Source organism: Heptranchias perlo, chromosome 5 (genome assembly GCF_035084215.1).
Source record: "Heptranchias perlo isolate sHepPer1 chromosome 5, sHepPer1.hap1, whole genome shotgun sequence".
NCBI lineage: Eukaryota > Metazoa > Chordata > Chondrichthyes > Hexanchiformes > Hexanchidae > Heptranchias > Heptranchias perlo.
The window spans coordinates 69,133,097-69,152,264 of NC_090329.1; the positions used below are offsets into that span (position 1 = coordinate 69,133,097).

At 40.9% G+C, this 19,168-nt stretch overlaps 1 protein-coding gene across 2 annotated transcripts in view; it reads left to right on the forward strand.

The window, feature by feature from the left end:
• The first annotated feature begins 3,548 nt into the window (after positions 1-3,548).
• The window catches only part of ptprk (protein tyrosine phosphatase receptor type K), a 539,056-nt gene continuing 523,436 nt past the window's right edge, over positions 3,549-19,168 (forward strand). For both annotated transcript variants that reach the window (XM_067984566.1, XM_067984567.1), the window contains exon 1: positions 3,549-3,737. In XM_067984566.1, coding sequence (XP_067840667.1) covers positions 3,662-3,737 — 76 coding nt within the window. In that variant the 5' untranslated portion in view covers positions 3,549-3,661. The remainder of the gene's footprint in view (positions 3,738-19,168) is intronic.

Below are 19,168 nucleotides of genomic sequence, written 5' to 3' on the forward strand. Positions count from 1 at the left end.
GGATTTCCCTCATCCACTATCCTAATGACTTCCTCAAAAAACTCTATCAAATTTGTTCAGAAGCCATGTTGTGAATTTCTAATGGCCCCTTCCCTTACCCAGTGATCATAAAGGGCATCTCTTACAATCCCTTCTAGCATCTTCCCAATAATGGATGTCAGGCTGACAGGCCTGTAGATCCCGGGTTCTGATTTGTCCCCTTTTTTGAAAATAGGGACTACATGAGCTAGCTTCCAGTCTAAGGGAACTATCCCGGACTCTATTGAACTATTGAAGATATGGGCTAGGAACACCCCTCATCTGGAACACAAGCAACATCTACAGGAGTATAGACTGACACAAAATAGTTATTTAGCAGTTCCGCCATAGCCTGAGAAGAAGTTTGAACCTGCCCTACAATATCCTTTAGTGGCCCTATATGGTCCTTTATGGTCTTCTGACTTCTGACATAGCTAAAAATGCTTTTGCTATTACTGCTACAATTACGCACCATCTTCTTTTCCAGAGATCTCTTGGCTACTTTTGTGGCTGTTTTTGTCTTCCTTAAGTGCATGCGATACTTTTGCCTGTTCTCCTGTGAGTTAAATGCCGTCAGTGTGTGGAATGCCTTCTATTTCAATCAAATTTGCCTCTGTACATTCCTCGTCAACCATAATGGTTTTGTTTTACTACGTGCCCTTCTTTTAGCCATTGGGACATATATGGCTTGATTCTGTTTGAGAATGGTTTTAAATAGAACCCATTTGTCCTCAGTACTTGATTGCCTATCTATTTTTGCCAGATCTTCAGCCATTTTTTTAAAGACCGCCCTCTTAAAATCTGGGACCAGCATTTTTTGATGTCTATAAACTTGACACACTTAAACCTACATTATTCATGTGCAGGTACTGTTTGTTGGGGGAGAATGGTTTTATTTCACTTTATCCGCTATGTTTTTTGCTACTGGTGAATATCATGGTGGACAACGGACAAGTATCTATGATCAAATGATTTGCTTTGGACTGAAGTGCTACAGAGTTTTAGTTTACTTCATTTTACAAGGGAATAGTTTATCCTGTAAGAGCAGTAACAATAGCAAAATTTTGTGGTTTAAGTAACTTGAGCAAGGATATATTGCACCCCTCCCCCCAACAAGCACACACGTCATTTGAATATCAGTCAGCACCCTGCCATAGTCTAGTAGCTTTACTTGTGAGGGAGGAATCATAAATGAAGAAATGAGTGCAAATCCAATTTTACAGTTGCTTCTAATACAGGGGAGAAATTAGTTGTGTTTTGGCAATGTGAAAAGCACCAGTATTAATTGTTGCATGTAGTCTACTGGTATGAGTACAACTTTAGGAATTGCCACTCATCATGCCAAATATATTTTAATGAATAGATGACTCTAAATCTTACAAATAATAAAGATGATAGCATCAATTAATGGATATTTGGGAATACTCTTCTGAATTTAAATTTTACTGTGTATGGTTATGAAACACTGGTGTTTCAAATTTGATTTATTGCCAATAGCTTTATGTACAAACTAAAAAATGTCGTGGACCAGCAAACTGCAAGTTTAACAGGAAATTCCAGCTGATTGTGTTTATTAGCATGAAATAAATTATCATGTGTGTGCTTAAAAAATTGTTTCCATTTTGATCTCTTGGTTTTTCTGCACTATAATCCACGAGATATTTGCTGAAGTGCAATAAATTGAACAGAGTGAGCTGTATATGTTTATGTATATTTTTATATGATTATAATTGCTAATACTGAGGGGTTCCTTTCAGCTTAATGTGCATAACTTGCCTTCTGTTCTATTTAACCATGGTTAAATACAATACTGTGCTGACACAAGAGGTTGTGAAGCAACATATATTCAGGCAAGGTTACATCAAGGCCAGCATTATATTTGAGGAAAACAAGGAACTGCCTTGGTACAGTTATTGATAAATAATAATTATTTTTCAGAGCCTCTGGTGCAGTGCAGTATTCATCATGAAAATGCAACCTGTAACTTGAATAGCCAGATTTCAAACAAAGCAAAAACATGAGGTTGGGTTTCCTCGATGAGCTTCTCTTATGTCCCCAAGTAAACATGGCAGTTCCCTCGTGGATCTTAGTGATAACAAATAATTTGCTGCAACAAATCACTTGCCCTACTCATTTGCTTTGTGTATGCTGCACAGCAGTTTCCATTACCTACCTGCTCTACTGCTTCTCTTACCAGTGAGAAATATTTCAAGTTAAAGTATAAAGCAACTTTTAAAAATCTACACATACATAGATATTTTTTGAAAAGAAATGTTCTTTTATATTTTCACTTTAAATTGAAATGCAGGAAGGCAAATAGGGAAGGGGAAACGTGGTACATGGGAAGACAAAGAGTGGTTGGGGCTTGGAAGTAAGTTTTTCTTTCTGCATCCTTGGTCATGGAGCTGCACAATTGTACAAAATGTACAGTGATTCCCTGAAATTGGAATGTCACTCTTGGGGTGCAGCTAAACTGCCACTTTGGCGTTGTGTAATTTGGAAGGAACATTAATGCAAAAGTGGCAGTATAAATCAGAAGATTATAAATCAGATTATCAAGTGCACTACTGAGACCCGCTTCAGAATGGCACTTTAAACCAGTTTGAATTTCAAATAGCCTCCGTTTAATTGAGGGATTGGCAACTTGTGACTATCACTGAATTCGAGTTGTCACACTTGTTTTTAAAATTTGTAAGGTGACTCTGAATTTAGGAAAGTGAAAAAATAATGTAATTATTTTGGGCAGTTTGCGATCCACCTTTAAATTCCAGATCAACAGAGTTTTATAATAATTTGCGAAGTCAACAAAGTCCACCATACTATGTTCTCTTTCGTGCACAATCGATAATTGGGTGCTTGAGTGTCCATCGAGCTTCAACAAAAACGCTCAAGAATCCACAACTCTATGACCTCCTGCAATAGTAACAAATTAATTTTGTTTCAGTTTAATGCGAAGCTTATACACTAACATACTGTTATATATTGCAACTAATTCCCTACTTCATAAATTTTATGAAACGATATTTAAAATATATATATACTTAAAAATATTCATTAAATAGAACGTTAACGTAGTATCGGTAGAGGTTATCAGAAAAGTTACCAAGCAATTCACCGACCGTGATAAACTACCTGATAACCTTTCCCAGGCGCTAACACCGTACATAAATATTGCATCAGTTTTGGGTGCATTCCAGCTCCTTCAGTCCCGAGAAAGAGCTACAAGATTCCTGCCGCACATGCAAATTCTATATAGTTTCACACTCCAGTTAAATAAAGACATCCAGCCATCACTGGTAATAACACGCTGTATTTTTTTTAAAAAATGTAGAATGACACATTGTATGAAGATTGAGTCCGATATTTTTTTAAGCGCCCGCGTGCATGCTACACATGAGGTGAAAAAGAACACATTGGGTGCCGACTGCACAGTACCAGCAGAGGACGCTCCCCGCTCCCCGCTCCCCAGCCAACGCGGCTCTGTGTGTGTGTGTGTGTGGCTCGGTGACGTCACGGGCTGGGTTTACTCTCACTCGGCGTTATAAAGTATTGATGTGGAGGGGAATGTATCGCCCAGGCTGAGGGAGCACCGAGCTGGAGTAACGAGGCAAAAAAAACATAACAGAAGTACAGCTGTAACATTATGAATGCGGTGATCTTTGTGTCCTTGCTGCTCTTGTATCAAACTTGTGGCGGGGCAGCCGCAGAATTATCCTCTGGTGAGTGTCTCCGTGTTCTTTCCCACTGTCTCCGCGTTCCAGGGAGCAGTAACTTTTTCACCCCGATCGTTCCAAGGTGTGTGTGTGTGTGTGTGTGTTGGCGCCCCCTCCCTCCCTCCCTCCCTCCCTCATGCTTCTATAGCTAATTCTTGCTATAATTCTGTTTGAATTTGGAGTTCAAAACTTAAAAAAAAAACTATTCATTAACCAATTTAAACAAAAGCTTTCACGGCTCTGCTAGTTTGTTTAAAGTGCCGGCGAGCCAGCGAAGCGCGCGTTGTTGAATGTTTTAATTCCTCGATGTTTCTGTGAGGCACAGCTGCAGTCGGTCGTTTCGCTTGAAGTTTGTTTCAAAATATCTTTTCTGTCGGTCAGAATGGGGGAAAACATGTTTTTGTTTAAACAGCGATTTATTTACATGTGGTTTTTTTTTGCAGTGGGAAAGTACCTCGTGTTTTGGAGGGCTATTTTAATGTTTCTGTGTGTGTGGAAAACAGTGGTTAGTTTGCGAGAGGTGACGGGCCGTGGCTCGGAGCTTTGACTCGGGTTTTCGGTGGAGTGGGTTCTGTGTTAGAAACGGCCACAAAGTCGTCAGTTCTTTTGTTTGCCCGGCATGTATTTGCTTTGCGTTTTCTCCAAATTGCAAGATATACGGGTTTAATAGCACTTCAACTCGTCCAATAATCAGTCCACTTTAATTAAGAAATAACATCATTTAGAGTTAAACAGCACAAAGCAACACGCACAGCGCAATTTGTCCTACTTTCGAATCCGACTGTAATTTATCCAAGTGTAATTTAGCCCATCGTAGTTCTTTGGTAAGATAAGATTGCGTTTAAATCTTTTCAATGAGGGGGGAGGTGGCGTCTTTAAGGACAATAGGTAACTCCCAGTGGTGTGCAATTTAAAATGGAGTACCTTAGTAATGAAAAAGTACAGGGAGGCACTCATTCATTTCCTGGTAATTTTACACCCAGGGAAAGTTGGTATCTTTCTGTACAACAACGATAGTGCTTTCATTGTAACCCTACAGTTAGCCAGTGGGAAAGTAGCATCTATCTCCTCCCAGTTCGCACACAGTATCTAAACTTATGTTTCCTATCTGCGGCCACTAACAATTGGTATTTTGGGGAAGGGTGGGGGGAATATATGGAAGACGACCCGTGTTTGAAGTAGACTTATTTTTTTATATAATAGCCAGAGTACTGCTTGAAATCCCTCCTTACTGCTTTTGAGTTTATCACGTAAAACAAAAACACTTTTATTTTTCAGTTGAAACATTTCAGGAAAGAACCGAGAGAAAACAAAACTCAGATTTTGACACATTTTGGGAGGGAGAACAGTGGGTTAATTAATGTTACGGTATGTGTAATGCAATTTGTTTCTCTCAATAAAGTGCCTATTACATTGGATGCCCCAAAAGCAGTTTTAAATAAAATGACTGCACGAATTCTGTCCTCTGCATGTTTGTGCGAAAGCTATTTTGCCCATTAGTGTTCAGAATCATGGGTGAATGGTTACACAATGCAACAAATGTGTCAAGTTTCAGTGTTTGTTTTCTTATCAGTGTAGTGAAGTTGCAATGTTTGTTTTGTTAACAATGAATGGAGTTTACAAATATTTTAATTACAGAAGAGTATGGCATAAATACATTATTCAGTAGATTGTGCATATTTCCTTTGTATTACCCATCTCAGCATCTCTTGATGGCATCAGTTTTATTTTACACCCCTTAACAGTATTTCACTGAAAATGTCTCTACTATGTGATGTACAGTCCATGAAGCATTTTTATATAACACACACTGTTTCTACAGGGACTTTGGATTCAAGAGACTGTACATTCATATTTAAGAATTATGTTCCTGCTGGCTTCAAAAAAACTGGCCTGTTTTAGTCTGGGTCAGTTTTTGGAATGGGCAAATGCAGGTGGGTAGAGGGGTTGTTATTGCCTTAGTTATGTTGCACTGATGCAGTGGCTTCTTTGCTTGCTAGTCTTGGCTACTGGACATAGACTGAGTAACTGAAAATCTGTGCACACGTGCATGGTGGTCATGCATGTGCAGTAATTTAAGTTTTTTGGTGGTTTTTGTGCGCACATTAAATTTGTTTGGGGTGAGATAGTGGCCGTGGGAGGCAGAAGTAAGATGGCAGAGGTCATGCAGTTAGAGATGTGAGCCATGGGAGTGGAATTCAAGCCCCACTTCCCTGAAAGCTTGGCCACCACTATCTAATTAATGATTCAGACTCTGAGGTGGGTTTTGGCTGACTCTCAATCCAGGAAGATTTGTTGAATTTGGTGTGTTCAGTATGCCAGTGGGCTCTGGATTCAGGACAGTTGGCATGGAAATCTGTCATTTAGAATACTGAGTGTAACAGACCATGGGGACAAATATCAACAGTTCAAGACTCCTGGCTTATTTGGCTGAGACAGTGAATGGCTGAGCCATATGAATCTAAAAAATTGTAGATTTGATTCCTTGTCTGTGCTGAGTTAGTTGATTTCACCCAGAACAGCAGTGTAGATGCTGTGATTACTTTTTTTTTTATTTGTTCATCGGATGTGGGCGTCACTGGCAAGACCAGCATTTATTGCCCATCCCTAATTGCCCTTGAGAAAGCGGTGGTGAGCTGCCTTCTTGAACCGCTGCAGTCCGGGTGCTGAAGGTTCTCCCACAGTGCTGTTTGGTAGGGAGTTCCAGGATTTTGACCCAGCGACGATGAAGGAACGGCGATATATTTCCAAGTCGGGATGGTGTGTGACTTGGAGGGGAACGTGCAGGTGGTGTTGTTCCCATGTACCTGCTGCTCTTGTCCTTCTAGGTGGTAGAGGTTGTGCGTTTGCGAGGTGCTGTTGAAGAAGCCTTGGCGAGTTGCTGCAGTGCATCCTGTGGATGGTGCACACTGCAGCCACAGTACACCGGTGGTGAATGGAGTGAATGTTTAGGGTGGTGGATGGGGTGCCAATCAAGCGGGCTGCTTTGTCCTGGATGATGTTAAGCTTCTTGAGTGTTGTTGGAGCTGCACTCATCCAGGCAAGTGGAGAGTATTCAAACACATTCCTGACTTGTGCCTTGTAGATAGTGGAAAGACTTTGGGGAGTGAGGAGGTGAGTCACTCATCGCAGAATACGCAGCCTCTGACCTGCTTTTGTAGCCATAGTATTTATGTGGCTGGTCCAGTTAAGTTTCTGGTCAATGGTGACCCCCCAGGATGTTGATGGTGGGGGATTTCACGATGGTAATGCCGTTGAATGTCAAAGGGAGTTGGTCACTGACTGGCACTTATCTGGCGTGAATGTTACTTGCCACTTTTCAGCCCAAGCCTGGATGTTGTCCAGGTCTTGCTGCATGCGGGCACGGACTGCTTCATTATCTGAGGGGTTGCGAATGGAAGTGAACACTGTGCAATCATCAGCGAACATCCCCATTTCTGACCTTATGATGGAGGGAAGGTCATTGATGAAGCAGCTGAAGATGGTTGGGCCTAGGACACTGTCCTGAGGAACTCTTGCAGCAATGTCCTGGGGCTGAGATGATTGGCCTCCAACAACAGTGTCCCCAGGCTATGGAGCAGAATTGCAACCCAGTGAGTCCAGTGGGAAAGTGTACAAGTGTGGTCAGCTAGTAAGAGCAATGTTGGGATTGGTGGTGATGTCCCTGTGGTTAAATAGCCCACTGACACTTTTTTTCTCGTCTCCCAATGGAGAATGGCTACTTAGGGGCAAAGTACTGGAGGACTTTGGTCTCTTTTTCAATCCCACGTAAGCAAAGAGTTGATGCTTTTGGGGAATAAAGACTTCAGGAGGATCACATTTCAAACTGAAATGGGTGTATACCATAAACTGACATTAATGAATTGTGTTTTCTGTCACTCCCCTGTAAGGGAATTTCAGAAATGTATTGTTCCTGGTGTAATGACCTCTGTCTTTAGTTGCACAGTGATAAAAAATCAGTGGTACTGATTAAGTGGCATTTATTGGTTGGTATATATATGCATGTGTGTCTATTGTGAATCATTGAAGAATTTTAGTTATTAACAGTGATCTTTGTTCTAGAAATTTAGTGTAACACAGGTTAGATGCATGTGGATGTTGAATTTTTAATGACAAACTGTTCCTGGCAAAATAATTAATTTTCCTTATCTAAGTAAAGAGGAAAAAAATGTATAGAAGACTTATTGTATGAACAATGTGACCAGGTTACATAAACTGTGCTGCAACATAAGATATATCCAGCTAGTTGCTCATTTTCATTGTTTTTGAAGTGGCTGTAACATTTTTTTCTTTGGTGCCGATCAAAGTGAAAGATGTTGGTGGGACCCTTTCCATTTCAGGCACCCAGTTTCAGCATTGAGCACTCCAGATCAGATATTGTACAGCTTGATGCTGAGTAAAAATCTCTCTCTTCTGCCTCGATCTCAGAAAAGCACCCTGGTTGCACCTAGTGTGGCATTCCCCCCCCCCCCCCCCCCATTTCTCATACCAGCCATCCTGCAGTACCTAGCCTCAATGAAATTGCTAACTAGTGCCCAAGTCCAGATTGATTCTGCCCAAGCTTGTTTCACATGGGAACTTTACAGCTGACGAAGACAACTTTTACCCCTTCAGTTTGGGCTAGATTTGAACTCCGGTTCTAGTCCACTGTGCCAGAGTTTCTCTTTTTTTTTGCCCCCCCCCCCCCCCTCTCAAATTGTACATTAATCTCAGCAGAAGCCCACTAATTTATAAACAAGTAAAAATGCTGAATGACTAAACCATTCAGAAATCTATATTTTTTTTGCAGTACAATTTAACTCAGTTAAATGAAACAAGTTTTCAAAATTGCCTGTGATGACATTATTTATCATGTTAAGAAACCTAATAAAGTCAAGTTGTTCGGTGCATAAATCCAAACTAATTTTCTGTAAGTCTCTACTTTTCTTGAAAATAGTAAAGCAGTTTTATGCAATTTGCATACAATATGAAAGATCAAGCTGCCCAAGCCCATGTTATGTTTACATTTTAATTTTTATTAACACTGGCATTATTCTAAACAATTCCTGAATTCTTGGATTTGAAAATATGTATTGTATAAACAGTCTCAACAAAGGAATCCATTGTGGTTTTTTTTCCTCTTTCTCTAACAGTTCTGGTAAAAGAACAATAAAATGGTATAAAGAGTGGAATACTGTTTTACGAGGTAAACATTAATGAGACATGGCTCGTAGCTGGTGATTATGTTGTCACCTTTATAGCAGTTTTAAATGAAACTACAGATGCATTTACTGTGTTTGTCTGGCTATTCATTTCTGAATATTTGTTTTCTGGAATTTTCACTTGAATATAAATTGGGTTTTTAAAAAAAAAATCTTGCCAATTTCTCCCCAACTCTCAAGATTTGACTTCTTGATGGGAGTACATTTGAAAGGCACTCTGGTACTTCACCTGGTTAATATATTTGAGTCTTGACCGTGAGTGCCAGCGGGTTATTTGACTGCAGTGCATTATAGATAATCTTGTCTTCATCTGGTGACCACACATGAACTTCAAGCTGGGGTTGTTGTGTATTGATCAGGGGTAGCAAACCTGGCATTTTCTTCTTCCCAGACTCTGCCACTGAGGTCAATTGTAGCAATCCTCCAAGCTGAAATCTGCTAATTGAGCACAGATCAGGGATTGAACCTGGACCTTCCATATCTGCATGATATCCTACACACTGGTTGAGCTGTTGGGAGATTGGAGTCTAATTGGTATGACTTTTTCTCGTGTGTTCAATATTCATTTCTCTGATCAATAGACCCAATCAAACTGCATTGATGCTTTATATTCCCCTCCCTTCCTCAAAATTTGGGAGGTGTTGCATGATTGTTCTCTCCTCATCTGTGTTTTACTAAAGTGGCAAAAAATCTTAAGTAAATTCTGAGTTCAGGTAAGTGTGTAATTTATCCAGGCTGCCTGTGATGTGAAAATTATTGGATGTTGGATTATAGGCTTAGCTGTGTGATTCAAGATGTATTTTATATATAGTTGGAGATTACACACTTGCTCTATAGAATTAAAAGGTGTTTAACAGTCAATTGATTTGATTTTCTTCATAAGTATTATCTCTTTCTGCATTAGACTGAATGTAACTTTTGTAAAGCAAATTGGGCGTCAATTATTTTGAAGTCTGTTTAAACTATATCAAATTCTTATTATAATCTGCTGAACTGAATGTGTCTTCCTTCATGTTAATGGTTGTCTTTGCCTTAACCTGGAACTTGTAACTGACTCTTTCGTATTGCTTGTCTAGAATAGGATGTAAAGATCTAATAAGCTGAATAGTGGAGTGGTGGTGATTTTAATCAACCGGGTTACATATTCATTCAGTTTGGATTTTGTGAGACGGGTTTGTGCTTTTTAAAAAAAAAATCTTCCATTAGATTGGAGAAATTCAAACCTTTATTTTCAGAGATGTTATAGCTTTTGATCTCTGATGTAAATTGTCCTACTGAAGATAATATCCGGTTTGAATTGCTGATGTACTTCACCATTGGAACATGTGAATAAGCCATTCAGCCCCTCAAGCCTGCTCTGCCATTCAGTTAGATCCATTAATCTGCCTCTGATCTATATCCTTTGATGCCCTTACCTAACAACAAAAATCTATCTATCTCAGTTTTGAAAGCTTCTAGCACCCACAGCCTTTTGGGGAGAGAGTTTCAGATTTCTACTACCCTTTTTGTGCAAAAGTGCTGCTTGATTTTGTTCCTCAATGGCCTAGCTCTAATTTTAAGATTATATCGCCTTGTTCTTGATTTCCCCCCACCAGAGGAAATAGTTTCTCTGTACCTACCCTATCAGATTCTTTTAACATTTTAAACAACTAGATCAGATCACTCCTCAATCTTCTGTACTCAAAGGAATACAAGCCAAATTTATGCAACTTGTCCTCATAATTTAACAGTCCCTATAAGCCCTGTTGTCATTCTGGTGACTCTGCACTGCAGCCCCTCCAAGACCAATATATCCTTCTTGAGGTGTGATGCCCAGAACTGAATGCAGTACTCCAGATTGTCTGACCAAGGCTCTATACAACTGAAGTATAAGTTCCTCCCCTTTGTATTCCAAGAAAATTGTAAACAATTTTACAACACCAAGTTATAGTCCAGCAATTTTATTTTAAATTCACAAGCTTTCGGAGGCTTCCTCCTTCCTCAGGTGAACGATGTGGAACGAAGCTACCTCCTTCCACATCGTTCACCTGAGGAAGGAGGTAGCCTCCGAAAGCTTGTGAATTTAAAATAAAATTGCTGGACTATAACTTGGTGTTGTAAAATTGTTTACAATTGTCAACCCCAGTCCATCACCGGCATCTCCACATCATATTCCAAGAAAGGCCAACATTCCATTTGCCTTTGATTGCTTTTTGTACTTGTTAACTAGCTTTTAATGATTTGTGTACTTGGATTCCAAAATCTCTGCTCCTCTCCAGTGCCTAGTTTCTCACCATTTAGAAAATACTCCGATTTATCTTTCTTGGGTGCAAAGTGGATGATCTCACCTTTGACCACATTGAACTCCCATTTGCCATAGTTTTGCCCACTCACTTAATTCGTTTATGTCCCTTTGCAACTTCCTGGTCCTGTCTGCATTACTTACTGTTCCTCCTAATTTAGTGTCATCTGCAAACTTGGATATGCAACTCTCTTAATGAATTGGATGAAGGAATAAATATGGTGGAGTTGAGGCCACAGAACAGATCCTTGGGGAACACCACCTATCATATTCCATCAATCACACTACGTACCTTTTATCCACATACTCTGTCTCCTGACTCCCAATCGAAGTCAAAAGGCTACTTCCAATTTTGTGCGCACTTTTATTTTTGCTAATAATCTCTTGTGCAGAACCTGATTGATAAATGTGCCACCTTTTTAAAATTTGAATGACAAAAATGACCTTTTTTTAAAAAAAAGGTGCACTGTTGGTGAGATTTTAATAAAAAGAAACCCTATACTTAAGCTTCTGATTTGATGTTCCCTCTTCCAGCGAATTGTTGGTAGCTTGGATTTTATCTTCTGTATAGATTAAAATACAGAACACAATGACATTAACAACTGGGTCCATTTGGAATAGAACTTGGATTTTTAATAAACATTTCCTCTTGGGATGTGGGCAGTGCTGGTAAGGCTGTGTTTATTGACACTCAAATTTCCCTGAGAGGGTGATAGTTGACCTTTTCTTTCAATTGCTGCAGTCCTTGTAGTGAGTGCAATCTCACACAAGTGTGGTGAGTATTCCATCACACTCCTGACTTGAGCCTTGTAGATGGTGGGGAGGCTTTGAAGGGTCAGGAAGTGAGCCAATAGTTGCAGAGTATCCAGCCTCTGCCCTGCTCTTAAAGGCACGGTGTTGAGAATTCTGGTCCAGTTCAACTTCTGGTCAGTAGTGACCTGTCCCCAAGATGGTGATGGTACTATTCAAGGCTAGGGGAGACAGCTGGGATTTTTCTTGTTTGAAATGATCATTACCTAGCATTTATGTAGTGCAAATGTTACCTCCCATTTGTTTGCCAAAGTCTGCATGTTATCCAGGTATTGCTGTGGATTGGGATGGGCTGCTGCATTAGTAACCCGAGAATTGGCTCAATTTGAAATTCCTTCGTTTAGCTTGTGAAGTACAACTAAATCAACCACTTGCACTTGCATAGTGCCTTTTTAATCTAAGGAACATCCCAAGTACTTCATAAATAGGTGGAAGGAAAATGGACATTGAGCCAGGAAGGGAGAGGTTAGAAAGGGTAACTGAAGGCTGGCTGAAGAGATGGATTTTTGAGGAAGTTAATTAAGGGAGGTGGAGAGATTTAAGGAGGTAGTTCCAGAGAGTAAAATAAAGGTGGTTGAAGACTTCATCCAATGGCATGTGAAGGGAACGCAGGAATACACAAGTCCAGATTCAGAGGGTGGGAGAAAATTTAGGGCTGGAGGGGATTGCAGAGATAGTGGGGCAACACCATGGAGGGAATTAAAGCTAAGGGTGAGGGTTTTAAATTTTGATGTGTTGGGGAATGGGGAGCGCATGTAGGTCAGCAAGGACAGGGATGATGGGTCGATGGGACTTAGTGTGGAACAGGATGCGAAGGCAGAGTTTTGGACAAGTTATTTATGGAGGTTGGAGAATGGAATGCCAGCAAGGGGCGCATTGGAGTAGTTATTTGAAAGCATGAGTGTTTCAGTGGACAGGTGGGACATAAATGGAGAGTGTAGCAGAGAAGGGAGCAAGCAATCTTTTTAATGGAGAGGATTTGGGGTCTGAAACCAAGTTGAGGATCAAGCAGGGTGCCAAGGTTGCTGACAATCTGGTTGAGCCTGGGACAGTTGCTGGGGAAGGGGAAGCAGTTGGTGGCAAGTGAGCAGAGCTTGTGGTGGGCCAAAAATGATGACTTCATGATGTTGAGCTGGAGGAAGTTACAACTCATCTGAGATTGAATGTATAAAATATTGGAACGTAGTATATTACCATGTAAGCCAAATAAAATGTATTGGGAAGCTGGCACAGAATTAGTAATTGGAAAATGATTTCTACAATGTCTACCATTTAACTGAGTTCAGTAATTATTTGTTGTAATTCCCTTTCAAGCTACTCTTGTTCAATATTCCTGAACTATTACATTTCACCTTTTTACAGTGAGGAAACTGACTCCTGACTGATTTGTTTCTTAAACTAAGTTTTAAAAATTTTGGATATGTCTATTTTTACAATGGACACCAAATTTTATGTCTGATAATTAAGTGGATCTTCACTTATCCTGTCAGATTCCAGCAAACTAAATCTCAACCTACTCTTTGTGTGTGGACTAATTTTGTTTTTTGTATTAGTGATTCCAGTATTCATCATGGTCATCTGCCTTCCACCCATGATGGCTATTATGCCTATTGAACCATATTGTATATTCATATTAAAATGTCCTTATCTGTTTTTATTTATTGGAATGCAGGTGACACCGGCAAGGCTGCATTTATTGTTCATCCCTAGCTGCCATGACAAGATGGTGGCCGCCTTGAACTGCTGCAGTGCTTGTTGTAGTAGTGCTCCCATGATGGTGTTAAGTAGGTAGTTACAGGATATTCACCCAGTGCAAAAGAAGGAATGACTGTATATGTCCAGGATGTTCTGTGATTTGGAGGGAAACTTGGAGATGATGGTATTCTAATGTCTATCAGTTGTAGAGCTCGTTTGAGAGGGAAGTCATGTCGAAGGAACCTTGGTGTTGCTGTAGTGCATGATGGCGGTGCGAGCTGCAGCCGCCGCGCGGTGGCGGTGCGAGCTGCAGCCTAGTAGATGGCGGAGAAGGTTTGAGTGGCTCATTTCCTGACTTCCCCCCCCCCCCCCCCCCCCGTGTACCTGACCTCTGCCGTACTCATGTAGCCGCATTGTTGTTTTTGGTGGTTCACTTAAACTTGTGGTCAATGGTGACAACTAAGATGTTGATGGTGGGATACTCAGTGATGGCGTGTTGTTGAAGGTCATGGGGAGATGGCTGAGCTTTCTCTCGTTTGAAATGGTCATTACTTGCCACTTATCAGCCCAAGCCTGGATGTTCGCTTTAGGCTGTCATGGGCTGTTTCATTATCAAAGCAGTTGTTAATGGAGCTGAACACTGTGGAACCATCATCAAACAACCCACTCCTCACTTTATGATGGAAGGAAGGTCATTGATGAAACAATTGAAAATGGTTGGGCTGAGGGTGCTTCCCTGAAGAACTCCTGCAGTGATGTCCTGCGGCTGCAATGTTTGGCCTCCGCCAACAACGACCATCATCTTGTGTAGCAGGTATGACTTCAACCACTGGAGGATATTTCCATTGGCCCCAGTTTTCATGGGACTCCTTCGTGACATATTCATTAAATGCTGCTTTGAAATCAAGGGCAAATATTCTTATCTCTCCTTTTGCATTTAGTTTGTGTCCTTGTCTCGATGAAGGCTCATGAGATCTGGAGCCGAGTGGTTCTGGAAGAACTCTAATTTAATGTTGATGAGCAGGCTATTAGGCAGTAGGAATTGCTTGATGCCACTATTGATGACTCCTTTCAGCACCTTACTGATTGTAGGAGGCTGATAAGGTGGTAATTGCCAGATTAGATTTATCCTGCTTTTTTCTAGGTAGAATATATCTGGGCAGTCTTTCACTTTGTCAGGTAGATGGGAGTGTCATAGCTCTACTGGAACAGCTTGATTGGGCTGTTAATTCTCTTTTTTGTCAACATTCAGATGTGCATTTTGACTGCTTCAGACCCAAGCCTGTTACTTCAATCTTTTTTTTGTTATTCCTCATTGTGGACCTTCTCTCCTCCCCTTATTGTCAGCCAGCCATTCCACCTTTTTCATTTCTCCCCTCTCTGGAACCCCCACCCCCCCCACCACGCTGTCCTGGCTTGCTTCCAACTTGAATGAGTCCACTGCCTCTCAGCATTCTCCAATGGGCCATCAAGGCACCCATCTCTTTTTAGGAGCAGTAACCCCAATTGGCTCATCCTCCACTCTTGTTGCACTACCTATCCAGTGTGCTCAATGAGGACTAACCTCGCCAACATCCATTCCATTTACCACTGCCACCTTGGATTCTGTCAACAGACCAAAAATCGCTACACCTCTCCGCATTTCCCTCCGGAATGTCTGTACACTGGTGATCTCTTGCCATCCACAATTTTATTGTGGATGATTGTATTGACATCCTGGCTTTGAGTGAAACTTAGCTTGTGAGTGGCGATGCCTTACCATTTGCCTCCAAGTTGCCACTGGTGGGGTGGCCCATATTGCCAATCACTTCTCTACTCTTCTGGTGCCATCTCCTTTGAGCACATCACTTTATTCCACCCTTTTTGCCTCTCATTGAAAATGTTCATTGGCTACTGCCCCCAAGCCCCACTCCAGCTTTCTCTCCAAAATATCCTCTTCCTCCCTCAGCTGCTGAACTAAGCAACTTTTCATCCTTGGTGATTCAGTCCTTCATATCTGCTCCCTCTGTCCTGAATTCACTGCCCTCCATAAATCTCTCCCTCCTTGTAACTCTCCTACCCATATTCATGGCCATCACCTTGACCTCACTATGTCTCACTCTATTCTTGAGGTCTCTATCATTAACGAGGCCATCTCCGACCACTTATCTCTTTTTACCCACATCCTACTATCCTCTTTCAAACCCACTTCCTTCTGCAGCTACCGCTGGAAAAATCTCAAGTAACTTGCAACTGCGCTGTCAAACTTCCAACTGCCTACCCTTTTCCTGTCTATTTACTATGATACCTCTACAGCTGTTGATTTACTGAACTACTCCCTTGCTTCCACTATTGTTACCCTTGTTCACAGTAAATCTTTTATGGGCTCCTATTCCTATCATTCCCCCAACCCGGTATGGCCCTATCTTTGCTCCATCTGGTCTCTGGGATGCAAAATTGAATGTACAACTGGCTTAGCTATTCATCACCAGATAAAGTAGGCCTCAATCTCCTCTGACAAAATCACCTACTATTCTAGAATCATCCTGCGGGGAGTGGCAAGGTTAACCTCGGGCTCTTTTACCCCACTACCAGTGACCACCTCCTTCCTCATCCTTTCTAAGTTTTATTGTTAGTTTTTGTTCATGAGCAATGTCATGGGAGATCAACCAGTGATCGGAGATAACAATGAGAATAGATCCTATTCAACAGAGAGGTATTTGGTCAACAGTTCATTTAATATATCAAGAGATTCTAATTACTGAAAAATGAGAACTATTTTGTTGAATCTGAATATCATTTTGTAAAGTCCACCCATTGACTTTTACAATGTGGATTTTTTTAACCACCCAGTTTTCCCTTCTTGGGCCCATGCTTGCCAACGTTGTCAATTGCTCCCTCTCCACAAACTTTCTCCCCCACTCCTTTCATAACTTCTATTACCCTCACCCTTGTCTTCTCATATTAATTCCCTATCTCAAGATCCTTTACTACCTCATTGCCATGAAATGACATAATTATCTCTCTTGCCTCGCCTCTTGAATTTGGCTTCTGAACTGCTCACAGCACCGAAACCATCTTGGTCAAGCTGACTAATTACATCCTGTGTGACTGCAACTGTGTTTTATTATTCCTCGTTCCTCATTTGCTGCCTTCAACACTGCTGACCATTCCGTTCTCCACCACTATCTGTGATTCATGGCACTGCTCTCTTATAGATCCATTCCTACTTGTCTCAATGCAGTGACTACAACTTCTGCTCTGCTGACTGTCACTTCTGCACGCCTCAGGGCTCCCTTGTTGGCTAGTTTTTTTTAAACCCCTACTCTTTATTAATATTCACTGCAAATTGCCATTTTGATAATTGGACCTGCATCCCATATGATCTAAATCCTACAATATTAGGATTGCTGTGAATAGGAGTGACTTGACTAAAAATTACTCTTTCATTGAGATATTTCACACTGGAAATTGGACAAATTGCTCATCGTGCAGCTTCATTCTCTTCAATAGGTGGGAAATCACCATGCTGTCAGGCCTTATTGATTAGGCTAAAAGTACGAGTAGAATTATTGCAAAAATTAAGTATACACAAGCAAAAGAAAACAGTAAGAAACGAACAGTGCTAATACTTAGAACATTTCCGATCGGTCCACAAGTATTTTCTCCAGATTATATTTCTTAAACAGTCGCATAAAGTACAAGACTTCTTAAGAGTATTGCACAAGAAGCATATCACACAACACTGATTGTAGTGTCAAGTATTTAAACCCCTTCTCCAACCTTCCAGTGCCTTCCATTTTCATAGATTGAGAACTCCTGCATAGTACAAATTGACCATATTCCCCCAGAGAATGGTTGTTTCATAGCTTCTAGAGAAACTGCATTATATGTGACAGAACATCATGCAGTAGAAAATTGGTGTGGGGAATTACAACAGTGTTTTCTGATGGGCACATACATTAACTTTGTTTAGGTGACTTCAATTTTTTTTTAACCTCATTTCCTACAAATTTGAGAGCTATGGAAACTTTTGTGAAGAGGGAAGGTACTGTTAAGATCTGTAATATAAATTGCACTGGCTGATGTGTGGCAAGTAACATTGGCTGGCACTTGTGTGGCACAAATCATCATCGCCAACAAGAGAGAACACAACCACTGCCCCTTCACATTCAATGGTATTGCCATCACTGCATTCCTCACCACCAACATCCTGGGGGTCACCATTGACCAGAAACTCAACTGGACCAGCCACGTAAATGCTGTGACTACTAGAGCAGGTCGGAGGCTGAATATTCTGCAGAGAGTGGCTCACCTGACTCCCCAAAGCCCCTCCATCACCTACAAGGCACAAGTCATGAATATGATGGAATACTCTTCCCTTGCCTGGATGTGCGCAGCTCCAACAACACTGAAGAAGCTCCTCATCATCATCCAGGACAAATCAGTCCACTTGATCGGCACTCCATCCACTGACTTAAACATCCACTCCCTCCATCGTCTAAGTACAGTGGCTGCAGTGTGTACTATCCACAGGATGCACTGCAGCAATTTGCCAAGACTTCTTCAGCAGCACCTCCCAAACCTGTGACCACCACCATCTGGAAGGACAAGGTCAGCGGGTGCATGGGAATGGCATCATCTCCAAGTCACACACCATCCTGACTTGGATGTATTTCGCTGTTCCTTCCTTGCCCTTAACAGCACTGTGGGAGGACCTTCATCATGTGGTGTGCAGTGGTTCAAGAAGAATGCCCACTACCTTCTTGAGGGCAACTAGAGATGGGCAATAAATGTTGGCCTTGCCAGTGATGCCCACACCCCAAGAATGAATTAATACGATGTACTTTTTAGTTCTGTAACTATAATGGCGTGTAATACAACAGAACCCATTGATTGGATCTCGAATAAGAACTTAATGGACTTGAATGACATTTTTCACTGCTTTTTTAGTTGAGGAAGTAATCTATTTAAAATCAGTGGGTTAACACCTCTGCTAAAATAACAGAAGAATTTCAGACAAGTGTTAAACAGTTTTCATTTATATACTGGCATTTCACTTGTAAGGAACATTTTAGAGGAGAGCTTAACCAGATTAAATTGGTTTAATGAGAATGTCATGAATGTGTTGTGTCATATGTTGATATTTTGTAGTGTGAATTCAGGGCCCATATGTTTTGCATTATTATGGTCTGGTATATTTTTAAAAAAAAATTTAGCCTCTTGGTCCTTTTCTCCAATCCTCATGAATACTTGGTGAATTATCAAACTGTTTCAAACTCAGTCTACACCTGATTTTATTGTAAGTGATCATCCCCAATTTGAGGGTGAAAGAATCTAAAGATTTGCACAATGGTGCAATTCATTGAAATCTGCACTGTCCTTATCATTTCATGGTTCATGAATTTATAAATATATTAAGAGGAAGAGTGGTAAAGGGGAATGTGGGTCCATTTAAGGCAGATGCAGGT